At 37.2% G+C, this 21,865-nt stretch overlaps 1 protein-coding gene across 1 annotated transcript in view; it reads left to right on the top strand.

Moving 5' to 3' along the window:
• Window positions 1-8,547: 8,547 nt before the first annotated feature.
• The window catches only part of LOC308512209 (eukaryotic translation initiation factor 2 subunit 3-like), a 71,934-nt gene continuing 58,616 nt past the window's right edge, over window positions 8,548-21,865 (top strand). The window contains exons 1-4 of the mRNA XM_081082007.1: window positions 8,548-8,908; window positions 9,432-9,495; window positions 11,584-11,711; window positions 11,802-11,931. Of these exons, the coding sequence (XP_080938133.1) occupies window positions 8,840-8,908; window positions 9,432-9,495; window positions 11,584-11,711; window positions 11,802-11,931 (391 nt within the window). The 5' untranslated portion in view covers window positions 8,548-8,839. The remainder of the gene's footprint in view (window positions 8,909-9,431; window positions 9,496-11,583; window positions 11,712-11,801; window positions 11,932-21,865) is intronic.

Here is a 21,865-nt window from a genome sequence, read left to right as displayed (position 1 = left end):
AATAAAGCAATCCAGATTACCTACTGTTCATTATCCATACCTAATCCTATGTAATAAAAGCCTAATAGGCAAATGGTCCCCTCAACTGGGAGTTCAAATAGAGGCTCTCATACCTCATTATAATAAAGGCTATTTGCCCTAACCGGTTTGGCTGGTTTGGCTCAGTGGATAGAGCATCGGCCTGCGAACTGAAAAATCCCAGGATCAATTCCGGTCAAGGGCACATGCCCGGATTGTGGGCTTGATCCCCAGTGGGGGACTTGCAGGAGGCAGCTGATCCATGATTCTCTCTGCTCATGGATGTTTCTATCTCTCTTTCCTTCTTCCTTCCTCTCTGAAATCAATAAAAATATATTTTAAAAAAACCCTCTATACTCAAAGCTTGGTACTGGCACAAGAACAGGTATATGGATCAATGGAACAGCAGAGAGACCCCAGAAATTGACCCACACCATTATGGTCCATTTGACAAAGGAGGCAAGAATATACAATAGAGTAAAGACAATCTCTTCAATAAATGGTGTTGGAAAAACTGGACAGACACATGCTAAAAGTTTAAACTAGATCGACTTATACCATACACAAGAATAAACCCAAGATGGGTAAAAGACTTAAATGTAAGTCATGAAACTGAAAGGTTTGAAGTGGGCCAGGGTTGTGCATCTATGACATGAGGACATAATATATTAAAAAAGATTTCATTTCCGACACCTGGGTGCAGGTGGGCTGAGATCGAGAAAGGCATCAGCCAAGAGAGCAGGGATAGCTTTTTATTAATCTTGCTGGCTGCAAGCTGCTCTGCTAATGTAAGGGTCTAGTCCATCCTTGGTTCCTCCCATGCCAGGTGTCTCCTGGTTATCTGAGCTATGCTGTGCTCAAGGCTGCAAGCTTTCTGCAAGATATCTGTTAAGCACAATAAGTCTTTCTCTGCCCTGTTTTATTCTCTTTAACCCTTTCAGAAACCATAATTTTTAAAGAAACCATAGGCAGCAAAATATCAAACATCTCTTGTAGCAATATGTTTACTGATACATCTCCCAAGGCGAAGAAAATAAACAAATGGGATTAAATATATATAACAAAGCCTAAGTTGTAAAAAAAAGAAAGAACTCTTACCATTTGCAACAGCATGGATAGACCTAGATAGTATTATGCTAAGTGAAATAAGCTAGTCAGAGAAAGATAAATATATGATCTCACACATATGTGGAATCTAATGAACAAAATAAGCTGATGAACAAAACAGACCCAGAGACATAGAAGCATGGAACAGATTGATGAATTTCAGAGGGAAGGTAGGATGGGAGGCTCGGGAACAGTGATTAACTAGGAAACTTATATGCATATATGCATAGTCCATAGACAAACAACAGAATGGTGATGGCCTAGGTGGGTCAGGTGCATGGTGGAAGGGGTCAATGGGGGGGGGGGGGGGAGGCGGCAAACAATGAGGACATCTGAAATATTTTCAACAATAAAGATAAATTTAAAAATAAATAAAATGCAAGTTTCTAGGTGGTAATATTATTATTTTATTTTTTAAACTTTTTTAAAACAATATATTTATTGATTTTTTTACAGAGAGAAAGGGAGAGGGATGAGACTTAGAAACATAGATCAGCTGCCTCCTGCACACCCCCTACTGGGGATATGCCCGCAACCAAGGTACACGCCCTTGACCAGAATTGAACCTGGGATCCTTCAGTCCACAGGCCGACGCTCTATCCACTGAGCCAAACCGGTTAAGGCAGTAATTCTTATTAAAAAAAAACAAAACCCCAAAACCTCAGCTATGTGAGCAAAAATAAAGATTATTAAATATCTAGATATTTTGTAATAAGGTAAAATACTGAAACATTCATTGCTAGACAAGTCTTATGTTCATCTACTTTTGGCTTTTTATTACAAAGAAGCTATCAAATAGATTTGGAGCTGTTGATGACTGCATTATATATTAGAAAGATATCCCTTAACAGTTTGAGATATTTGCCAATAGAGAAGCCTATGTTTACAAATTTATAAAATGCATTTGCCAATGTAAGGAATGCTAATTGTTTATTTTTAGTTGTCCCTAAAAATTAAATCTTCTAATAATTTTTTAAAATTCTAATTAAGTTGGAAAAAAACAATGATTTTCGCAATAGAAGGTATATAGCATGGAGATACATTTTTTAAAAGAAAAAGGAAGCAACTGAGTTGGTCTAAAACTAGTTACTTCTGAATGGGTAAAAAGAAGCAAAGTAAAAGAACAAGAAAAATTGTACAAGTTTGTGAAGAGAAATTTGAGAGGAAATGTCACAGGATTGTGAGAAGCTGGAAAATTTTCTAAGGAAGTGGAATAGGGAAACTTTGACAAGAAAATTAAACAAGGCAAAAAAGTTTGGACAGCTTTTTAGCTGGCTTGTAAATAACAAGACATTTTCTTCCAAAACCAAGGACACTAGAAAGCAAATGCTTAAAGCCTCCCTAACAACAGAATGCAGGGGAAAAAGGAAGGAAGGGGAAAGGGGAAAAAGAAAGGCAGTATTAGGGTTTGGCAAGTAACTTTGGACCTGAAACAAAATAAACTGGGAGACAGCTGGAAGTGTCTGCAGCCAAATCCCAAAGTAACAAACCTGGCACTATGTTTTCAGGCCCATTAAGGACCCAGACTTGCAGAGAGAAAGGATTGTCCCTTCAAATCTAGAGGCTGCTAATGAAGATAGTATCTTTCATCTCAGATAAAAACTGCTATTTAAACTTTAACCCTGCTATTCTGGCTTCTGTAATAGAGAAGTTATTTTGATCTCCTGAACTTATACAAATCACCCATTCAGTTGTATACCCCATTGATTGTGATCTTTATAAAAGATATTTTTCTGAACCTGGGAACCAGAACAGCAAAAATTGGTTTGTTTCAATGGCTCTAGGAATGTTTTGCATTGACTCAGTGGCTCCACTTTTACAGACCTAAAACTATAATTAATCTTTGTAGATAACTAAATTGCTCAATTTAGCTTCCTTAACTAACTGCTTTAGCAAACTGGTTCCTCATTCCAAACCTAGAGATGTAATCTATACCTTTGTGATTTTTGCCTTTAGAAGCCTGATGTTACTGCCACTCAGGGCTATGAGCTTTAGAGAGCTTTTGCTCCCTCATAGCCATCAGCTTTGGAATAAATGTGGCTCCTTAATTTGAACTCTTGAGGTGTCCCTGTGTGATTTGCGGGGTACACTACAACACTAGCATCCCCAGACTCAATGAGACTTCCAATTGCTGACCGAGGAGAAGGGGCACCAAGGAGAGCATGCACAAAATTAAAGAGGAGAAAGAGAGGAACTGAACTTCTAGAGCAGTGGTTCTCAACCTTCCTAATGCCACGACCCTTTAATACAGCTCCTCATGTTGTGGTAACCCCCAACCATAAAATTGTTTTCGTTGCTACTTCATAACTGTAATTTGCTACTTTTGTGAATCGTAATGTAAATATCTGATATGCAGGATGTATTTTCATTATTACAAATTGAACATAATTAAAGCATAGTGATTAATCACAAAAACAATATGTAATTATATATGTGTTTTCTGAAGGTCTTAGGCGACCCCTTTGAATGGGTCATTCGACCTCCAAAGGGGTCGCGACCCACAGGTTGAGAACCACTTTTCTGGAGTCTTACGTGGTTAGCCCAGGTGTTCCACTGCCCCACTGCTCCCCTAGCTGCAAGCCTCAGAAGTAGGAAAAGAGAAGTTAACAACTCCCAGTATGGGAGTTATAGTTTGGCCAGTGACAGGAGCTATGAAAGAATTCACTATTAAGAGAAGAGGTGCAGGGAGGAAATTTATTTTAGTTTTCAAGGAAGGAAAGGGCCAATGTATTGATAGTCAACACAAGCATGGAAGAAAGAGTGACATGAACTTTTAAAGAGCTAGCAGTTGCTGATGCTAGGTGACAAGGGAGGAAGGGAGACTGTTGAAGTTGACAAAATCCTGGGATTTTTCTTGAAAAGTTAGTTTGTTGGCTTTCCAGGAAACTGTCCAACAATGTCCTGGTAGGTATCTTATTATTTTTCCCAGCCTATAAAACAAGCTTAGAGCAAAAGTTATGAGGAGCTCAAAAGAGGCTTGTCTGAAAAGGAGAGAACTTTCTACTAACTAGAGACTTCTTGGTTCAAATTATTCCTGTTAAAATAGCAGGGAGGAGGGGGATAGAAGAATGCAACCTTGGGAGTATAGTCTTCTTTCATTGTTGTTAGAAGGGCAGCTTGAATCAAGGGAGCCAAAAATCTTTGTGTTTAATTTGTTTAATTACCAGGTGCATCTCATAAATTATGGAAGACCATAGCAAAGAAAAGGAGAGGCCCTTTTCTGTCCTTACAGGCAGTTTTATTTCTCTCCCTAAACAAAGAAGCCAGCAGTCTTGGGGCTTGACAAGATAAAATTGCCAGGTGCTTCTCATGAATTCTGGGAAGGCCATAACAAAATAAAAAGGGGATCTTGAACATTAATGTGTACCAAAATATTTGGCAAGAAATTTTGAAACCTTTAGACAGAAGGATTTATAACACCCTGACTCCCCATCAGACTCATTTTTCCAATCTAGTTGGGAAAGCCCATCTGAGCCCCAGCTCAGATATAGCTCATTACATTTGCTTATTTTGCTTCTTTAATAAATTTGTTTGCTTTAATTTTTTAGTAAACTGGCTTTATCACAACACAATCATCTGGGGTCACTTATTTGAATTCAGTCATACGAGAAGGTAAGAAAGAAGGAAAGGACAGCTATCTCCTTAAGACTTAGGAAGCTGTCTGACAATACCTCTCTGGTATCTGTAAGAGATGTCTATAACAGAAGTTATACAATTAGGCTGAATAATCAATTTAATTAACTAAATTAATTTATCAAAAGTAAGGTAATACAGAATTAGATTCTAGTTATTTATAACTTTGTTAAAAGACAAGGATTTTCCTTTTGCTTTCCAAATATAAGAAAACTTTTTTTCTAAAGCAATTTAATAAAGTATACATTTGTAATCAATATTATAGCATTTATATTTTTATCCCTACTTTACCCCTCCAGAATTTGGAAACTGTTAGTGAGCACTAGTATTTCCATGGAAATGTTTGTTTGTATGAATCTAACAAGAATCTTATCTCTTTATAAAAGGACACAATTGGAAATTGGTTTTATTAACTAAGACTTTAATTGGAATGTCATGACTGACAGAGACATGCCCAGACTCTGGATGTCATCAGCTCTAAGAAATTAAGATTCCCTTTGGAAGCTAGTAAAAGTCCCGTAGAAACAGTGCTTGGTACCTTGCTTATTCATATGGTTCATGGCAGTCTTTCCAGGTAAGAAACAAAGCTTGCTTCTGTAAGGCAAAGAAAGAACCTGCAGACATTTAGGGGAGGAGGGCGGGGTAGAACTTTAGGAATTCACCCAAACCTATAGGTATTGCAGGCAAACTCTGATGGGAACTGTGTGCCTTGACTTCTGTTCCCTTAGAAGTTAATTACAGCTCAATCTGATTGAGATTGATTCCAGCAAAACAGTTGTTTTTTTAATATTTTTTATTGTCTGAAGTTTTATATATGTCTGCTTTTTCCTCAACAGACACCCCCCCTGCCCCGCCCCCCTGCCATTCCCACCCTGGGTGAGCCCCCACCACCCCAGTGTCTGTGTCCATTGGTTATGCTAATATGCACGTGTACAAGTCCTTTTCCAGCAAAGCAGTTTTAAAAGAGCCTATGATCAATTACTATTCTTGTGTTTATCCAAATAATCAGGCCAAATTAAAACTAGACATAATGAAGTAGATAAAGTGGCCTTAATTTGGCTCTTTGATAAAACTGAGGGTGATTTTAGGGGAATATTGTGCTTCAATAGAATCCACAATACACAGTTGTGGATATTGTTTCTTACCTATAAACTAAACTGAATCCTGACTTTTTCTAGTTTTCTTAAATATTTGGTTACAACCCTCCAAATTAATGTTTCATTTTTCTCCAATCCTTTGACTGGGAATCATTGAGAACTAAAACTTTTTTTCTGAGATTTACAATAACAATAACAGATTACAGTCAAATTTAAATAATCTTAGTGACTGTGTAAACCATACAGACTTTATCTGGCCACTTGATGACATCACCAGATAGGTTATTTGTTGGGGCAAACAACATCCAAAGTTTAGGCCAGTGGTTGGCAAACCACGGCTCTCAAGCCACATGCGGCTCTTTGGCCCCTTGAGTGTGGCTCTTCCACAAAATACCACGTTCGGGCGTGCACATACAGTTCGATTGAAACTTCATGGCCCATGTGCAGAAGTTGGTTTTCAGCCTGGGATCAGTGGATCCAAAAATTTTATTTCATGGTAGACATTACGTCTCATCTAAATCAGCTTAATCATAAACTACAGGGGAAAGGAAACACAATTTTTTCGATGTCAGAAGAAGTTATTTCATTCGAAAACAAATTATCTCTTTTTGCTCAAGATTTTAAAAGAGAAACTGATTCACTTTCCAAGCCTGTTGAAACATCGCCAAGAAAATAATTCTGATATTGATATTTGCTATTTCAAAACAACACTTTTAAATATGAGGGGAGCTTTTCTTAACAGGTTTCAGGAATTCAGAAACAGCAAAGTGACATTAGCCTTTGTTGAAAAACCTCTCAATGCTACTGTAACAGAATTAAATTTTTCTCCCTTTAATATTGGCATTGGCACCTTTGAAATGCAATTGCTGGATTTAAAAAACAAAGAACTGTAGAGTTCAAAATTTGAACGTCTTTGTGCTGATATAGAAATATTGGAGAAAAACAAATGTGAACTTAGTTCACAGCACAAGTGGTCTGCTTTGAAAGACCTGGAGAAGGAAGATATGTTAATTTTTAACACCTGGAAAAGTATTCCTGACTCATAGAATCAACTGAAAAAACTAGAGTTTGCTGTTCTTTCCTTATTCAGGTCTACATATTTATGTGAACAATCATTTTCAAGCATGAACCTTGTCAAGAGTAAATTGAGAAGTCGTCTTATTGATGAGAACCTGGAATCGTGCCTAAAATTAAAAACAACATACAACCCTGACTTACCCAAACTTTCCAAGGAGATGCAAGGCCCTTGTTCACATTAGTGTTTGTCAATCATTGTCATGATTTAATTTTATGGATACTGTAAGGTAAATTGTAAGGAATTTAATTTTATCAATAAATAATATCGTTATTAAGTATGACATCAAGTCTTATTCAACATACCTATAGTTTAACTAAGACTTAAAACTTTAAGTAAAGTTTATTATGTTAATTTTAGGGAAAGTTGTGGAGTGAAAGAAGATGTAGTGTCGAGGACTGAGAAAGGTATGTTGAGATGGTTTGGACATATAGAGAGGATGAACGAAAGGAGATGGATGAAACAAGTACACAAGACGAGTGTGGATGGGAGAGTTGGAAGGGGTCGACCTCAGCGAACGTACCTCGATCAGACTGAGGATGTTTTTAGCAAAGGCCAGCTTAGGAGTACCCTAATTAATAACAATGTACCCACCTACATAGTTCAAGTTTTAAAAAGTTGGCTCTCAAAAGAAATTTCAATCGTTGTACTGTTGATATTTGGCTCTGTTGACTAATGAGTTTGCCGACCACTGGTTTAGGCCAACCAGTCTGGGGGCCACTGGTAAACTTACCTTAAAATTCCCTTTTATTAGACCATTTGTCATAATTGTCATTCTAGCTTTTGCCCCAATTATATTAAGAGTTATAACACAAGTTGTCTCCATCAGATTACAAGCCCTCCAGGAATCGCTGTTACTCTAGATACCATTGCAATTTTCTTCTTTGCCCAGGCCCCATAGTCCCCCTGACAGAAAGTAAGGATCACTTAATCTGAAAGAAAACTTTGTCCCTCTTCAGCAGGAAACAGCTACAGAATACCTATTCCCTTTTCTCTTAAAGAATCGGAGTCAAGAAACCTTGAAAGGGGAAATATACAGAAGACAGGTAAACAGGAGCAGGAAGAAATAATAGGCCATGTACAGAAGGTTACCAAGGCAGAAAGCCCTGGATGCCTAGCAATGGGAAAAAAAGTTTTGTAGGTTGGAACCTTACCCTAGGGTGATCTTTCCTCCCCTAAGTATATTGCTGATCATGTGGTTTAGACTCTCTGAGCTTTCATATCTTTGGTTATGTGGTTCAGACTCTACCCTGATGGCATTTCCTTTCCTAGAATGTCACTATTTATGTGGTAGAGTCCTTAGAGGGCCAGAGAATAACCCCGTATGACTCCCATGCAAGCCTAGCACAATCTACCATTCAAAAATTAAGAACTCTGGATAATGAAGTTATGGAAATCAGTTAAGAACATTCCCTCTTCATTTTGCTCTAAAAACTCCAGATAAGACTCCCAGGCTCCTGCCACCCCCTCAGAGAAGAAAAACCGCTTGGACGCTTGGACGCTTGGACGCTTGGACGCTTGGACGCTTGGACGCTTGGACGCTTGGACGCTTGGACGCTTGGACGCACGCACGCACGCACGCTCGCACGCTCGCACGTACGCACGTACGCACGCGACAGGACAGTTAACGTCACCCCCTAGTAAGGTGCCTTTTGTGGAGCTGCCCTTATATTGCCTCTACAAATAAGCAACATGTCTGTGGCAACAGATTCCGAAACTTTGTCTCCTATTTTGTAGTAAGCCATCCGGCAAGTACTAAACAAACCCAAGCCAAAGAAGTTCAAGCAGTGAGGCTCTGCGGTTCGGTTCATCTTCCTTTCGTTTTTTTGCCTTCCACTTCTCTCTGCACTAGGGGGACCTGCGAACAGTCAGGCAGCATCCAGGGAGACTCCCTTCCTCTCTGGGCAAGATGGCGGGGGGTGAAGCTAGTCTGACTCTGCGGCAGCCCCATCTTTCTCGTCAGGATCTCACCAACTTGGTAAGTTTTTGTTCTGGGGAAAGGCGGGGTGTACTCGGGGCCTCTGGGGGTGAGGGGAGAGGTTTGGGGAGGGCTCTGAGACGAGGCATTATAGTGCTGTCTGCGAGTTTGGCGTTGGGTTTGAGATCGTAGGTTCTGGAGCTCCTCGAGGATTTGCAGGAAAGTTATGGTGTTAAATGTGCTTAGCATCAGTTAAACATATTAAGGTTTGCATTTTTGAAAATCTGTGGAGGGAATATTTTACACTCTCCTCGTGCTAATTCTGAAATTTCGGGCCTACACCTTCCAGATCTCCTACAGTGAATAGAAGCGGTAGTAATCGTATCTTTTGCAAATGTAAAGGGCCATTTAGGACTGATTAGTCCAGTGATTGTCTCTGGAATAAACACTGCTTATACGCAAAACATGCATTTTTGTAAAAACTGAAGAGCTGAATACATGGTGACGAGATGTATATACTAAACCTGAAATCAGAGTCCTGGTTTCTTCTGCCTGCGCTTTAATATAAAACATTTTATTGCAGGATGCTACCAAGTTGACTCCACTCTCAAAGGAAGTTATCAGCAGACAAGCCACAATTAACATAGGTAAGAACAAATGATTGCATACAGTAGTATTATTGTTTTGGAAGCCTGACTTGGCTACTCTCCAACAATGAATTTTAATCTCTTGTGCCATATACAGAATTATAGGAGGACACGTATAACAAATAGATTTGAGCATTGATGAGCACCTGCTAGATTTTTTTTTGGAAACACATTGTGTTCCATTCTTTTCTTATGGAAGTATGCGTGATGCAAAGGCACAGATATATGAAAAGGCAGTATGCTGTGTGCACATGTAGCAGAAGTTTAAGGATGAGGTGTTGCACAAGATTATATTTTTTATTTTATTTTTCATTACTACAGTTCATATTCAATATTTTGTTTTAGTTTCAGGTGTGCATGCACAGAATTATCCTAAGAGCAGGGATTGTAAAACTCTTATTTGATACATCAACTTGTATTAACTAAGTGCTTTTCTTAATAGGCACCTTTGTAATTTGGAAAAGAAGTTAGTTAATTGAATGTAAACTTTAGACATTATTTTAAGGTTTCTACAAACAATAGAACCTAAGTTAAAAAAATTGTAATAGTAAATCATATTTACTACTGTTAAAGTATTTTGTTAACTGTAATTAAACTGACATTATTTCATCATTTTCATGGATTTCCTTTTTCTTTTTTTGTGTCAGATTTATGTACATATTTACCTCAAAATACTGGAAGGTTTCTTAGTGTACAAAATGTTTTGTATTTTTCAGTTAGTATTTATTCATGGGAATGTGATTTTTTTGAGGTTAACAGCAAGTTGAATAACATGTTACCTAAATGAACTTTGGTTCATTTCTTGGTGAGCAAGGAACCAGATCTTGGGAGCTTTTGTTCTTAGAAAGCTTATGCATATTCATGGTGAAAATTTTGTTATAGCATATGGAATCCAGCATCAAGTTGGCATATGCACAGTAACAGGTTTTTTGTCTTTTCTTAAATATATTTTATTGATTTTTTACAGAGAGGAAGGGAGAGGGATAGTTAGAAACATCGATGAGAGAAACATCGATCAGATGCCTCCTGCACACCTCCTACTGGGGATGTGCCTGCAACCAAGGTACTTTCCCTTGACCAGAATCGAACCTGGGACCCTTCAGTCTGCAGGCTGACGCTCTTTCCACTGAGCCTAACCTGTTACGGCAACGGGTTGTTTTTCATCTCAACCTTTTGAGTCAGTTTTCTTTTGTCTTTATTCATTGGTGTTGCAGGTGGCTGTCTGAAGGCCCAATCCGTGGAACATAGGTTTACCAGTGTAATTCATGGAAATTTTAGTAACTTTTTAAGTTGAGTTTGGGGTGACCTACTAGCTTGGAGGTGACATAGAATTTATGTTTTTTTATAAGGTAATCATGTACATGGCAGAGTTATCTGAGTTGTGTTTCAGAAAGACTTTGCATAGAAAAGGGTATGTGACAGGGAAAAATGACGTCATTATAGGTTGTAAATTGTTACTCACCCTTCCATGTTGGGGTCCCAAAATAAGGTCCTTTTGCCCAGTGCCATTTGTGCTCATAGAACAAAACCAAAACAGAGCAGAAACTTTATTCTTCGTTCAACAAATGGGAAAAGGTGATCTCATGCTCTAAAAGCACATTGTGTCCTTGGTTAGAGTTTGGGAAAATTTTAAAGCTGCTAGTTGTGTAAATGGGATTGACAGGTGGGAAGTTCTTATAAAGAGACAGCCACTTCATGGAAGTGTTGGGGTATACACACTCTTGCCAGCACCTTGGCACAAAGTACAAATTGTGGCTAGCAATGCACATTTCTTTGCCTGGGTATGATTTTTAGTATGTTAATGTAGACAAGTTCTCTAGAGGTGGGGATTGGAGGATGGTGCAATTCCAAGCAAGCTGGTCTCTCTTTGCTTGAGCTGTCTGCAGTTGCTGTGGTTAATCATTAGCAGTTTGCTTTAGTTCCTGTAAGCAAACAGGCTTGTGACATAGCTTAGATATTTGGGAACAATCCAGTCTACTAAACAATAACCTGGTGACAGTTGCAATATTTAGTGTGCTATATCTTGGTTTTTTTTCTAACTATATGGAAATACTTGATGTAATTGTATGCATTTGTTGTTCTTTGTAGGTACAATTGGTCATGTTGCTCATGGAAAATCTACAGTTGTCAAATCTATTTCTGGAGTTCACACTGTCAGATTTAAAAATGAATTGGAAAGAAATATTGCAATCAAACTTGGGTATGCTAATGCCAACGTACATAATATACTATGGAAGGAGAAAATATTTTACTTCAATTGTCAAGGATGCAGATGATAAAACCAGTCGTTTCATGGCAACTTTTAGATTTATAAACTTGATAATGCAAGTTGTCCTCGGCCAGAATGCTATAAACTTTCCTTGGGTAAACATGGAAGTAGTACACCTGATGGGTTTCCTACAGACATTCCAGGGACCAAAGGAAACTTCAAATTAGGTGATTATTTTTATGCTAAACAGTTTTTTTTGTCTTGTGCTTATTGAACTATTTAATAGAGATTTTAAACTTGGGCTTGCCTCTTTGCCAAAACGTTGAAAAACATTTTCTAGCTAAGAAGTTTAATTTACAATAGTTGCTTAATAGATTTTATAAGTATTTATATTATTATATGTATAATAAAGATTAGTTTATATGCCAATTGTTTAAACCTAAGCTGAAATACAGATGTACAAATTCTCTAAAGCAGTGGTTCTCAACCTTCTAGCCCTTTAAATACAGTTCCTCATGTTGTGACCCAACCATAAAATTATTTTCGTTGCTACTGTTATGAATCGTAATGTAAATGTCTGATATGGAGGATGGTCTTAGGCGACCCCTGTGAAAGGCTCATTCGACCGTCAACAGGGTCGCGACCCACAGGTTGAGAACCATTGCTCTAAAGAATGACCGTATATCAGAGTGAAATCATTATATTTGGTAGTTTTCTTTTGTTTGCAACATTGCTGTTTCTTGTTTCTTAGGAAAAGAGTAAAGACATTCTTAAATTCTTTTTTAACACTTTGGATTTTGGAATGTCATTGCATATCTTGACTCTTGATAAGAGGACACTGACATACACTAAGTGACGTATGTGGGTGTTTAGATTACCCAAGAAAAGTTTAAAGCATGAGCATATGAACATACAATTTTTGAAAATGGTGACTGAATACACAGTGTCTTGTGTTTGTTTATTTTTAAGTGCTGCCTTCTATGCATTAGGTTGGCATTTCCATTAGTTTTTCAAGATGCTAGATATTCTTCTGCAAATTCTTCTTTTTACATGACAGTTCCCATTCTGATAATACAGTTTTGTGCTTCCCCCACCCCCTTCCCCAAAGCAATCTAATTTATTTGAAATGATCACAATTTTACTCCCAGGAAAGCATATCTAAAACATTTTCAGCTACTTTATTTTCTATAAATTTTAATGGCTTAAAAACTAAAATTACAATTTATATATTCATATGGTGATGCATAGTAATTTTTTATTTTAAGTATCTTATACCTAAATTTATAAATCTTTGCATATATAATATTCTTTTCATTTTCCAACAACTCTGCTCTACATTTTTTCATTTCTAATTTGAAATTATTATAGACTCACAGGAATTGGAAAGGTAGCATATACCCAGTCAGTATTAAATGGAATATAGGGAATTCTACACACGTAAATAGCATAGATAAATGCACTATTTCCTCCAAAAATACTAACTACCGCAACTAACCCAGAATGAATTACATAATTAGCCCTGCAGCTATTAAAGAAATTGAATTTGTCTTTTAAAAACTTTGGATAAAGAAATCTCTAATCCCAGATGGTTTCAATAGAGACACTAATAAACATTAAGAATTAACATGGATTGGACACAATAGAAAAGGAGAGAGCGGTTAACAGCTCATCTTCTAAAGTAAGTATAACCTTAATAGCAAAAGCAAACATTTGAAAAAAAAAATAGAAACTAGAGCCTAGTATCTTTAATGAATATGTCTTACAAAATGTTAGCAAATAGAATTTAACAATGTCTAAAAGATATATATATATATATATGTATATATATGTGTGTGTATATATATATATATATATATATATATATATATATGTATATATATATTGAACAAATGGGGATTTATTATAGGGATACAACAAGGCTGGTAAGACTAATTTAGTGTTTCATGAAAGGGTTCTGTATGCATGTACCCTGACAATATCAAATCCTATATAATAAAACCCTTATATTCAAATTGACCAAGCAGTGGAATGGCTGGTTGCTGTGTCGGTGGCTATGTCGCAGATGCTCAGAGGCAGCTCCTGCGTTGAACTTCTGCACTCCGTCCCCACCCCCACCCCATCTCCAGAGGGAGGTGACCAGTGATGGCGATGGGAGGGTGGGGCTGGCCAGCAGCCAGCGCCAGGCTGCCAGCCAAGGCGGGTGCCAGTGGGGTCCACACACTCACCCCACCCGCCAGTCGTCCCACAGATGGCCCTGATTGTAGGCCAGGCCTAGGGACCCATCCTATATATTGGGAACAGTCTCTTAGATTTAAAAATTAAAACCTGGTAAGGCTACACCAACACTGAAAAAACAGGATGGTGTAATGATGACATGCATGGACTCTGGCTTGCACATTTTGTGGTCAGCCCTGATTCTGACACTTATAACTGTGTGACAAAGCCAATTACTTAACTTCTCTCTGCTTCAGTTTTTCCATCCATAAAAATGGGGAAAATGGTACTACTGCCTCAGAAGAATTATGTTATGTACTACTTTTTAAAAATCAGGGCAAAAAAAAAAAGTGGCTGCCCATAAAACAGCAAGATGAAAAGCATGGCACTGGTGCATGCTGTGTCCTGTATTGCGAGAGGGACATCAGACTGCCAGTATAGGCCCGACATCCCCCGAGGGGTCCTGGATTGCAAGAGGATGCAGGCCGGTCTGAGGGACCCCCTGTGCATGAATTTTATGCATCGGGCCTTTAGTGGAATATAAAATGCAAAGTAGCATCCAAATGTCAATGATGCCGAGAAGCCAAGGAATGATGCAGATAAATTCAGCTTTTTGGTTTAAAGGGTCTTAATAGGAAATTTAATTACAGAGATGCAATCCTGGGAGGCAATGAGACAAAATGGATCCCCCACTCCTTCCAAATCACAGACCATGTGTTGTACATCCCTCTAAAACGTATGTATTCAGAAAAAAATGTAAGGATAATTAAGAGGACCAGGAAGACCACATACCCATGGCTCTTACTCCATGATAGAACACTATGGGTACCTTCCCCCAGAAGTCTGTGATTAATTTGAAACCTCTGCACATTCTTTAGTCCATGGGGGTAGGGGAATACAGGGGTTCAAGTAGATCAGTTTTTAAATGTAGTCAGCCTTTCTGTTACACATTTAGTATTTTTACATCATTCATTTTTGTTCTCCTATAGACAGGCTAAGGAAATAATGCATATTTATATAAATTAATGGGGAAACCCACTGTGATAATTAGGAATCCAAGTGAATTTTTTCACCTTGATAAGCAAATCTTCACCTAACATCAACTGATGGAAGAATGAATGCTTTTAGTTCACGAAAAAGGCAAGAATATCTTCTTTACCCATTAGAACTTCTGCCGTAGGCAGGAAAAGGTCGTCTTTCCAAATTGGAAAGAGAAACTTTTTTCCTCTACAGATGGCATAATTATCTCTAGGGTGTCCCAAAATTCATGCAAGCAGTAATTTTGATAGAAAACACAGGTTTATAATTAAAAATTGTAAATTTTTATTCATAAAGTATACAGTATAGCGTTAGGTATGGAATGGCACATCGGGTAAATGGCCTCCACTGCTTTGCTGACAGATACGCAAAGCTGTGGTCTTAATTGGTGTTCATTGTCCCTGCTCCTGGGCCATAATTGGTACTTGGTAATGATTATCAAATTGAAGGGATTGAAATCAAAGGGCAACAGATACTAGAATCTGATTCAATAAGCCAAGTAAAATTAGGCTTCTATTTATTTTTATTGTTGTTGTTAATGCTAACTCAACATTCAAATATTGCGTGAATTTTGGGACAACCTATATACATAGAAATTCCTAAGGTACCTACTACAACCTTAAGTTTACCAGGATTGTAGCATACCAGGTCAATGTACGAAAATTAATTGCACTTCTTTTATACTAGCGATGAATGTATACATACCAACATTTTATATACTCTATATAAATCTTTTAAAAAGATGAAATACATAAAACACATAGAGAACTTATTCTGTGAATATTACACAGCTCTGAAAGAAGTTGTAAGACCTAAGTAGAGATACTGTGTTTATAGATTGGAAAACTCAACATAGTAAAGAGGCTAATTCTGCTCAAATTGATATATATATGCAATAACCTATCAAAATTCTAGTTAGAGTTTTGTTGGTTTAGGTAAAATTATTTTATAATTTATTTGGAAAGAGAATATAACTAGATAGCTACAACCAATTTATACAAAAAAGTAAGTAGCAAGAATTGGTTTACTTGATTTGAAAACTTAGTAGCTCAGCAATAATGGCCAGTGAATGGAGGGTAGATTAGTGAAAGAGAATTAGAGGATTCAGAAATAGACTTGCTAATATATGTCTAACTAATTACAAAGACAAATCAATTTTGTGGAAGATAGGGTTTGGTTTTTTTTTTTGTCTTCAGGAAATAGTACTAGAACAATTGAATGTTCATAAGCAAATAAAGTATAGATTTAAACCTAACACTTGAAATCAAAATGTACACTTTATACTCCATATTTTGTATTCTCATATACTTCTGAATATTAAATAGGTCAAATAAACTAACTTAGAAGAAAATGCAAGCAAAATTATTTTAGGATTTGGACTTGAGGTGTTTGTACATATTATGCTAAAGAGCATTACACTTTTTTAAAATATGAGAAAGTCATAGCTCATCAAAATTAAAAATAATTGCTTTGCAAAAGATCTGTTAAGAAAATAAAGCTTTGATTGAGTGTTGTCCAATGCTCCGAAAGGTCACCAGTTCCATTCTCAATCAGGGCATGCAAGAGACAGCTGATTGATGTTTCCTCATGGACTTTTCTTACTCTCCCTCTCACGTCCTCTCTCTCTAAAATCAATAAAAGCATTCTTTTTTTAAAAAAAATTAAGCAAATCAAAAGACAAGCTACTGACCCATAGGTAATATTTACAAATCATATTTCCAGTGAAGGACTGAAATATATAAAGAACAAAAAAAAAAAATTCAATAACTAAAAAGTAAATGATCAAAAAGGAATGATCTAAGACATGGACAAAATACATAAAAAGCATATATGGTAGGCAAATAGTTTTTCTCTAATTCATTACTACATATTTTTATAATTTTTTATTTTCCTTAGAATTTTTTATATAGAAGTATGGGAGGGTGATTAATTTTCAATATCTCTGGGCTGCCCACAGCAGTATCAACATAATGATTTTCTTTAGATACAAATCTCATTCAAATGAAAAGCTGATGTCAAAGCCTGCATGGATGCTTTCAAAGCCAGAGTTATATTTTCTTCCCTATGTAAGTTGTTAAGACATTTTGTATATGAGGCCACACGGAGTTTAAGGTTAAATGTAGTTATAGGGTACTGTTTTCACACAAGATTGCCTTTACCTCTGACATCAGCTGCAAATTTAACAAGTTTTCTAAACCATCATTAGTTTTGATAATTTGTTAGACTTACAGATTTCACAGTTAAAATTTATTACAGAAAAAGGATGCAGATTAAAGTCAGCTAAAGGAAGTGATGTAGAGGGCAGAGTACCAGAATATTACAAATGTAGTTTTCTTATTTTTTTTATTTTTATTTTTTATTTTTTTTATTTATTGCTTAAAGTATTACAAAGGGTATTACATATGTGTCCATTTTATCACCCCGCCCTAGACAGTCCCCCTGCCTCCCCTATCCCCCAGTGTCTTATGTCCATTGGTTATGCTTATATGCATGCATACAAGTCCTTTAGTTGATCTCTTACCCCCCTACCTCCTGCCCCCCAACCCGCCCCGGCCTTCCCGCTGCAGTTTGACAATCTGTTTGAGGCAGCTCTGCCTCTGTATCTATTATTGTTCATAAGTTTATAATGGTCTCTATTATCCATGAATGAGTGAGATCATGTGGTATTTTTCCTTCATTGACTGGCTTATTTCACTTAGCATAATGGTCTCCAGTTCCATCCATGACGTTGCAAATGGTAAGAGTTCCTTCCTTTTTTGAGCAGCATAGTATTCCATTGTGTAGATGTACCACAGTTTTCTAATCCATTCATCTACTGATGGGCATTTAGGCTGTATCCAGATCTTAGCTATGGTGAATTGTGCTGCTATGAACATAGGGGTGCATATATCCTTTCTGACTGGTGTTTCTGGTTTCTTGGGATATAGTCCTAGAAGTGGGATCACTGGGTCAAATGGGAGTTCCATTTTCAGTTTTTTGAGGAAAGTCCATACTGTCTTCCATAGTGGCTGCACCAGTCTGCATTCCCACCAGCAGTGCACAAGTGTTCCTTTTTCTCCACATCCTCTCCAGCACTTGTTGTTTGTTGATTTGTTGATGATAGCCAGTCTGACAGGTGTGAGATGGTACGTCATTGTTGTTTTGATTTGCATCTCTCGGATGATTAGTGACTTTGAGCATGTTTTCATATGTCTCTTGGCTTTCTGAATGTCCTCTTTTGAAAGGTGTCTATTTAGGTCCTTTGCCCATTTTTTGATTGGCTTGTTTATATTCCTTTTGTTAAGTTGTATGAGTTCCCTATAAATTTTGGAGATTAGGCCCTTATCAGATATGACATTGGCAAATATGTTTTCCCACACAGTGGGTTTTCTCTTTGTTTTGTTGATGGTTTCTTTTGCTGTGCAGAAGCTTTTTATTTTGATGTAGTCCCATTTGTTCATTTTCTCTTTAGTTTCCAATGCCCTAGGAGCTGTATCAGTGAAGAAATTGCTTTGGCATGTGTCTGAGATTTTGTTGCCTTTGGATTCTTCTAGAATTTTTATGGTTTCCTGTCGTACATTTAAGTCCTTTATCCATTTTGAGTTTATTTTTGTGTATGGTGTAAGTTGGTGGTCTAGTTTCATTTTCTTGCATATATCTGTCCAATTTTCCCCAACACCATTTATTGAAGAGACTATCTTGGCTCCATTGTATGTTCTTGCCTCCTTTGTCAAATATTAATTGAGCGTATTGGTTCGGGCCGATTTCTGGGCTCTCTATTCTATTTCATTGACCTATATGCCTATTCTTGTGCCAGTACCAGGCAGTTTTGAGAACAGTGGCTTTGTAATACAACTTGATATCTGGTATTGAGATCCCACCTACTTTGTTCTTTTTCAGGATTGCTGCAGCTATTCAGGATCTTTTTTTATTCCAGATGAATTTTTGGAGAGTTCGTTCTAGATCTGTGAAGTATGCCATTGGTATTTTAATGGGAAGTGCGTTGAATTTATAGATTGCTTTGGGTAGTATGGACATTTTAATGATGTTTATTCTACCAATCCATGAACATGGTATGTTCTTCCATCTGTTTATGTCTTCCATATCTTTTTTCAACATCCTGTAGGTTTCTGAGTAGAGGTCTTTTACCTCTTTAGTTAAGTTTATTCCTAGGTAGCTTAATTTTTTTGGTGCAATGTTAAATGGGATTGCTTTTATAATCTCTCTTTCTGAAAGTTCACTATTGGTGTATAGAAATGCCTCATATTTCTTGAGGTTAATTTTGTATCCTGCTACATTGCCAAATTCATGTATTAAGTCTAGTAGCTTTTTGATGGGGTCTCTAGGGTTTTGTATGTATAATATCATGTCGTCTCAAATAAGAAAAGTTTTACTTCCTCTTTTCCAATTGGGATGCCTTTTATTTCTTCTTCGTGCCGAATTGCAATGGCTAACACTTCCAGTACTATGTTGAACAAGAGTGGTGAGAGGGAGCATCCCTGCCTTGTTCCTGTTCTTAGGGGAAATGGTGTTAGTTTTTGACCATTGAGTATGATGTTGGCTGTGGGCCTGTCATATATGGCTTTTATTATGTTGAGGTATGATCCTTCTACTTCCACCTTGCTGAGGGTTTTTATCAAAAATGGGTGTTGAATTTTGTCAAATGCTTTTTCTTCATCAATTGATATGACCGTGTGGTTTTTTTCTTTCAATTTGTTTATGTGATGTATCATGTTTATTGATTTGCGGATATTGTACCATCCTTGCATCCCTGGGATAAATCATACTTGGTCATAGTGTATGATCTTTCTGATGTACTTCTGGATCCGATTTGCTAGGATTTTGTTGAGGATTTTGGCATCTATGTTCATGAGGGATATTGGCCTGTAATTCTCTTTCATTGTGTTATCTTTACCTGGTTTTCGTATTAGGGTGATGCTGGCTTCATAGAATGAGCTTTGAAGTGTTCCTTCCTCTTGAATTTTTTGTAGTAGTCTGAGGAGGATAGGTTATAGTTCTTCCTTGAATGTTTGTTAAAACTCCCCTGTGAAGCCGTCTGGTCCTGGGCTTTTGTTTGCTGGAAGCTTTTTGATGACTGCTTCAATTTCTTCCATAGTTATTGGCCTGTTGAGATTTTTAGATTCTTCCTGATCGAGTTTTGGAATGTTGTATTTTTCTAGGAATATGTCCATTTCCTCCAGGTTGTCTAGTTTGTTGGAGTAGAGCTGTCCATAGTATTTTTTAACGATCATTTGGATTTCTGTGGGGTCTGTTGTTATTTCGCCTCTATCGTTTCTGATTTTGTTTATTTGGGTCCTCTCTCTTTGCTTCTTGGTGAGTCTGGCTAGAGGTTTGTCAATCTTGTTTATCCTTTCAAAGAATCAGCTCTTGGTTTCATTGATTTTCTGTATTGTTTTTTTGGTCTCTATGTTATTTATTTCTGCTCTAATCTTTCTTATCTCCTTCCTTCTGCTCACTCTGGGGTTTTCTTGTTGCTCTCTTTCTAATTATTTGAGTTGTAGAGTTAGATGATTTACTACCATGTTTTCTTGTTTTTTGAGATAGGCCTGTTGAGCTATAAACTTCCCTCTCAGGACTGCTTTCATTGTGTCCCATAGGTTTTGGGTTGTTGTGTTTTCATTGTCATTAGTTTCCAGGATGTTTTTAATTTTTTCTTTGATCTCATTGGTAACCCAATCAATATTTAATAGCATGCTATTCACCTTCCAGGTGTTTGAGTATTTTGGGTTGTTTTTATTGTAGTTTATTTCTAATATGCCATCGTGGTCTGCGAAGATGCTTTTTATGATTTCAATCTTCTTGAATTTGGGGATACTTTGCTTGTGACCCAATATATGGTCTATTTTTGAAGATGTCCTATGAGCATTTGAGTAGAATGTATATTCCCTGGCTTTGGGGTGGAGTGTCCTGAAGATATCTATTAAGACCATCTGATCTAGTGAGTCATTTAGGATTGCTGTATCTTTGCTGATTGTTTGTCTAGAGGGCTTATCCAGTGCTGTCAGTGGTGTATTAAGTCCCCTACTATGATTGTATTGTTGTTGATCTCTCCTTTGATATCTTCCAGGAGTTTTTTTATGAATTTGGGTGCTCCTGCATTGCTTGCATATATGTTTACCAGAGTTATATCTTCTTGTTATATTGATCCCTTTATTATTATGAAGTGGCCTTCCTTATCTCTTGTTATGGCCTTCACTTTGAGGTCTATTTTGTCCGATATAAGTATTGCTACCCCAGCTTTCTTTTCCTTTCCATTTGCCTGAAAGATATTTTTCCATGCTTTCACGTTCAGTCTGTGTGAGTCCCTTCTAATGAGGTGGGTTTCGTGTAGTCAGCAGATGTATGGGTCATGTTTTTTTATCCATTCAGCCACTCGATGTCTTTTGATTGGACCATTTAGTCCATTTACGTTTAAAGTTATTATTGAAAGGTACTTGTTTGTAGCCATTTCTATTTTTGTGTGGCTGTTTTTTTTCTGAGCTTTTTATTTCTTATTTTTATACCAGTCCCTTTAGCATTCCTTGCATTGCTGGCTTGGTCGTGATAAACTCCCTTAGCCTTTTTTTGTCTGTGAATCTTCTTATTTCCCCTTCAAGTTTGAATGATAGCCTTGCTGGATAGAGTATTCTTGGATTCAATCCTTTGCTTTGCATCACTTTGTAAATTTCAGTCCATTTTTTTCTGGCCTGATGTGTTTCTGTTGAGAAATCATTTTACAATCTAATGGGAGAGCCCTTGATGTAACTTTCTGTCTCTCTCTTGTAGCCTGTACGATTCTCTCTTTGTCCTGAACATTTGCCATGGTAATTATGATGTGTCTTGGTGTGGGTCTTTTCGGGTTCACCTTTTATGGGACTCTCTGTGTTTGTGTGACTTTTTTCTTCTCCACCTCAGGGAAGTTTTCTGATA

The sequence above is a fragment of the Myotis nattereri genome (assembly GCF_964212035.1).
Source record: "Myotis nattereri genome assembly, chromosome: Y".
NCBI classification, from domain to species: domain Eukaryota; kingdom Metazoa; phylum Chordata; class Mammalia; order Chiroptera; family Vespertilionidae; genus Myotis; species Myotis nattereri.
The sequence above is the reverse complement of the archived record's forward strand: the minus strand, read 5'-3'. Positions and strand labels throughout refer to the sequence as shown.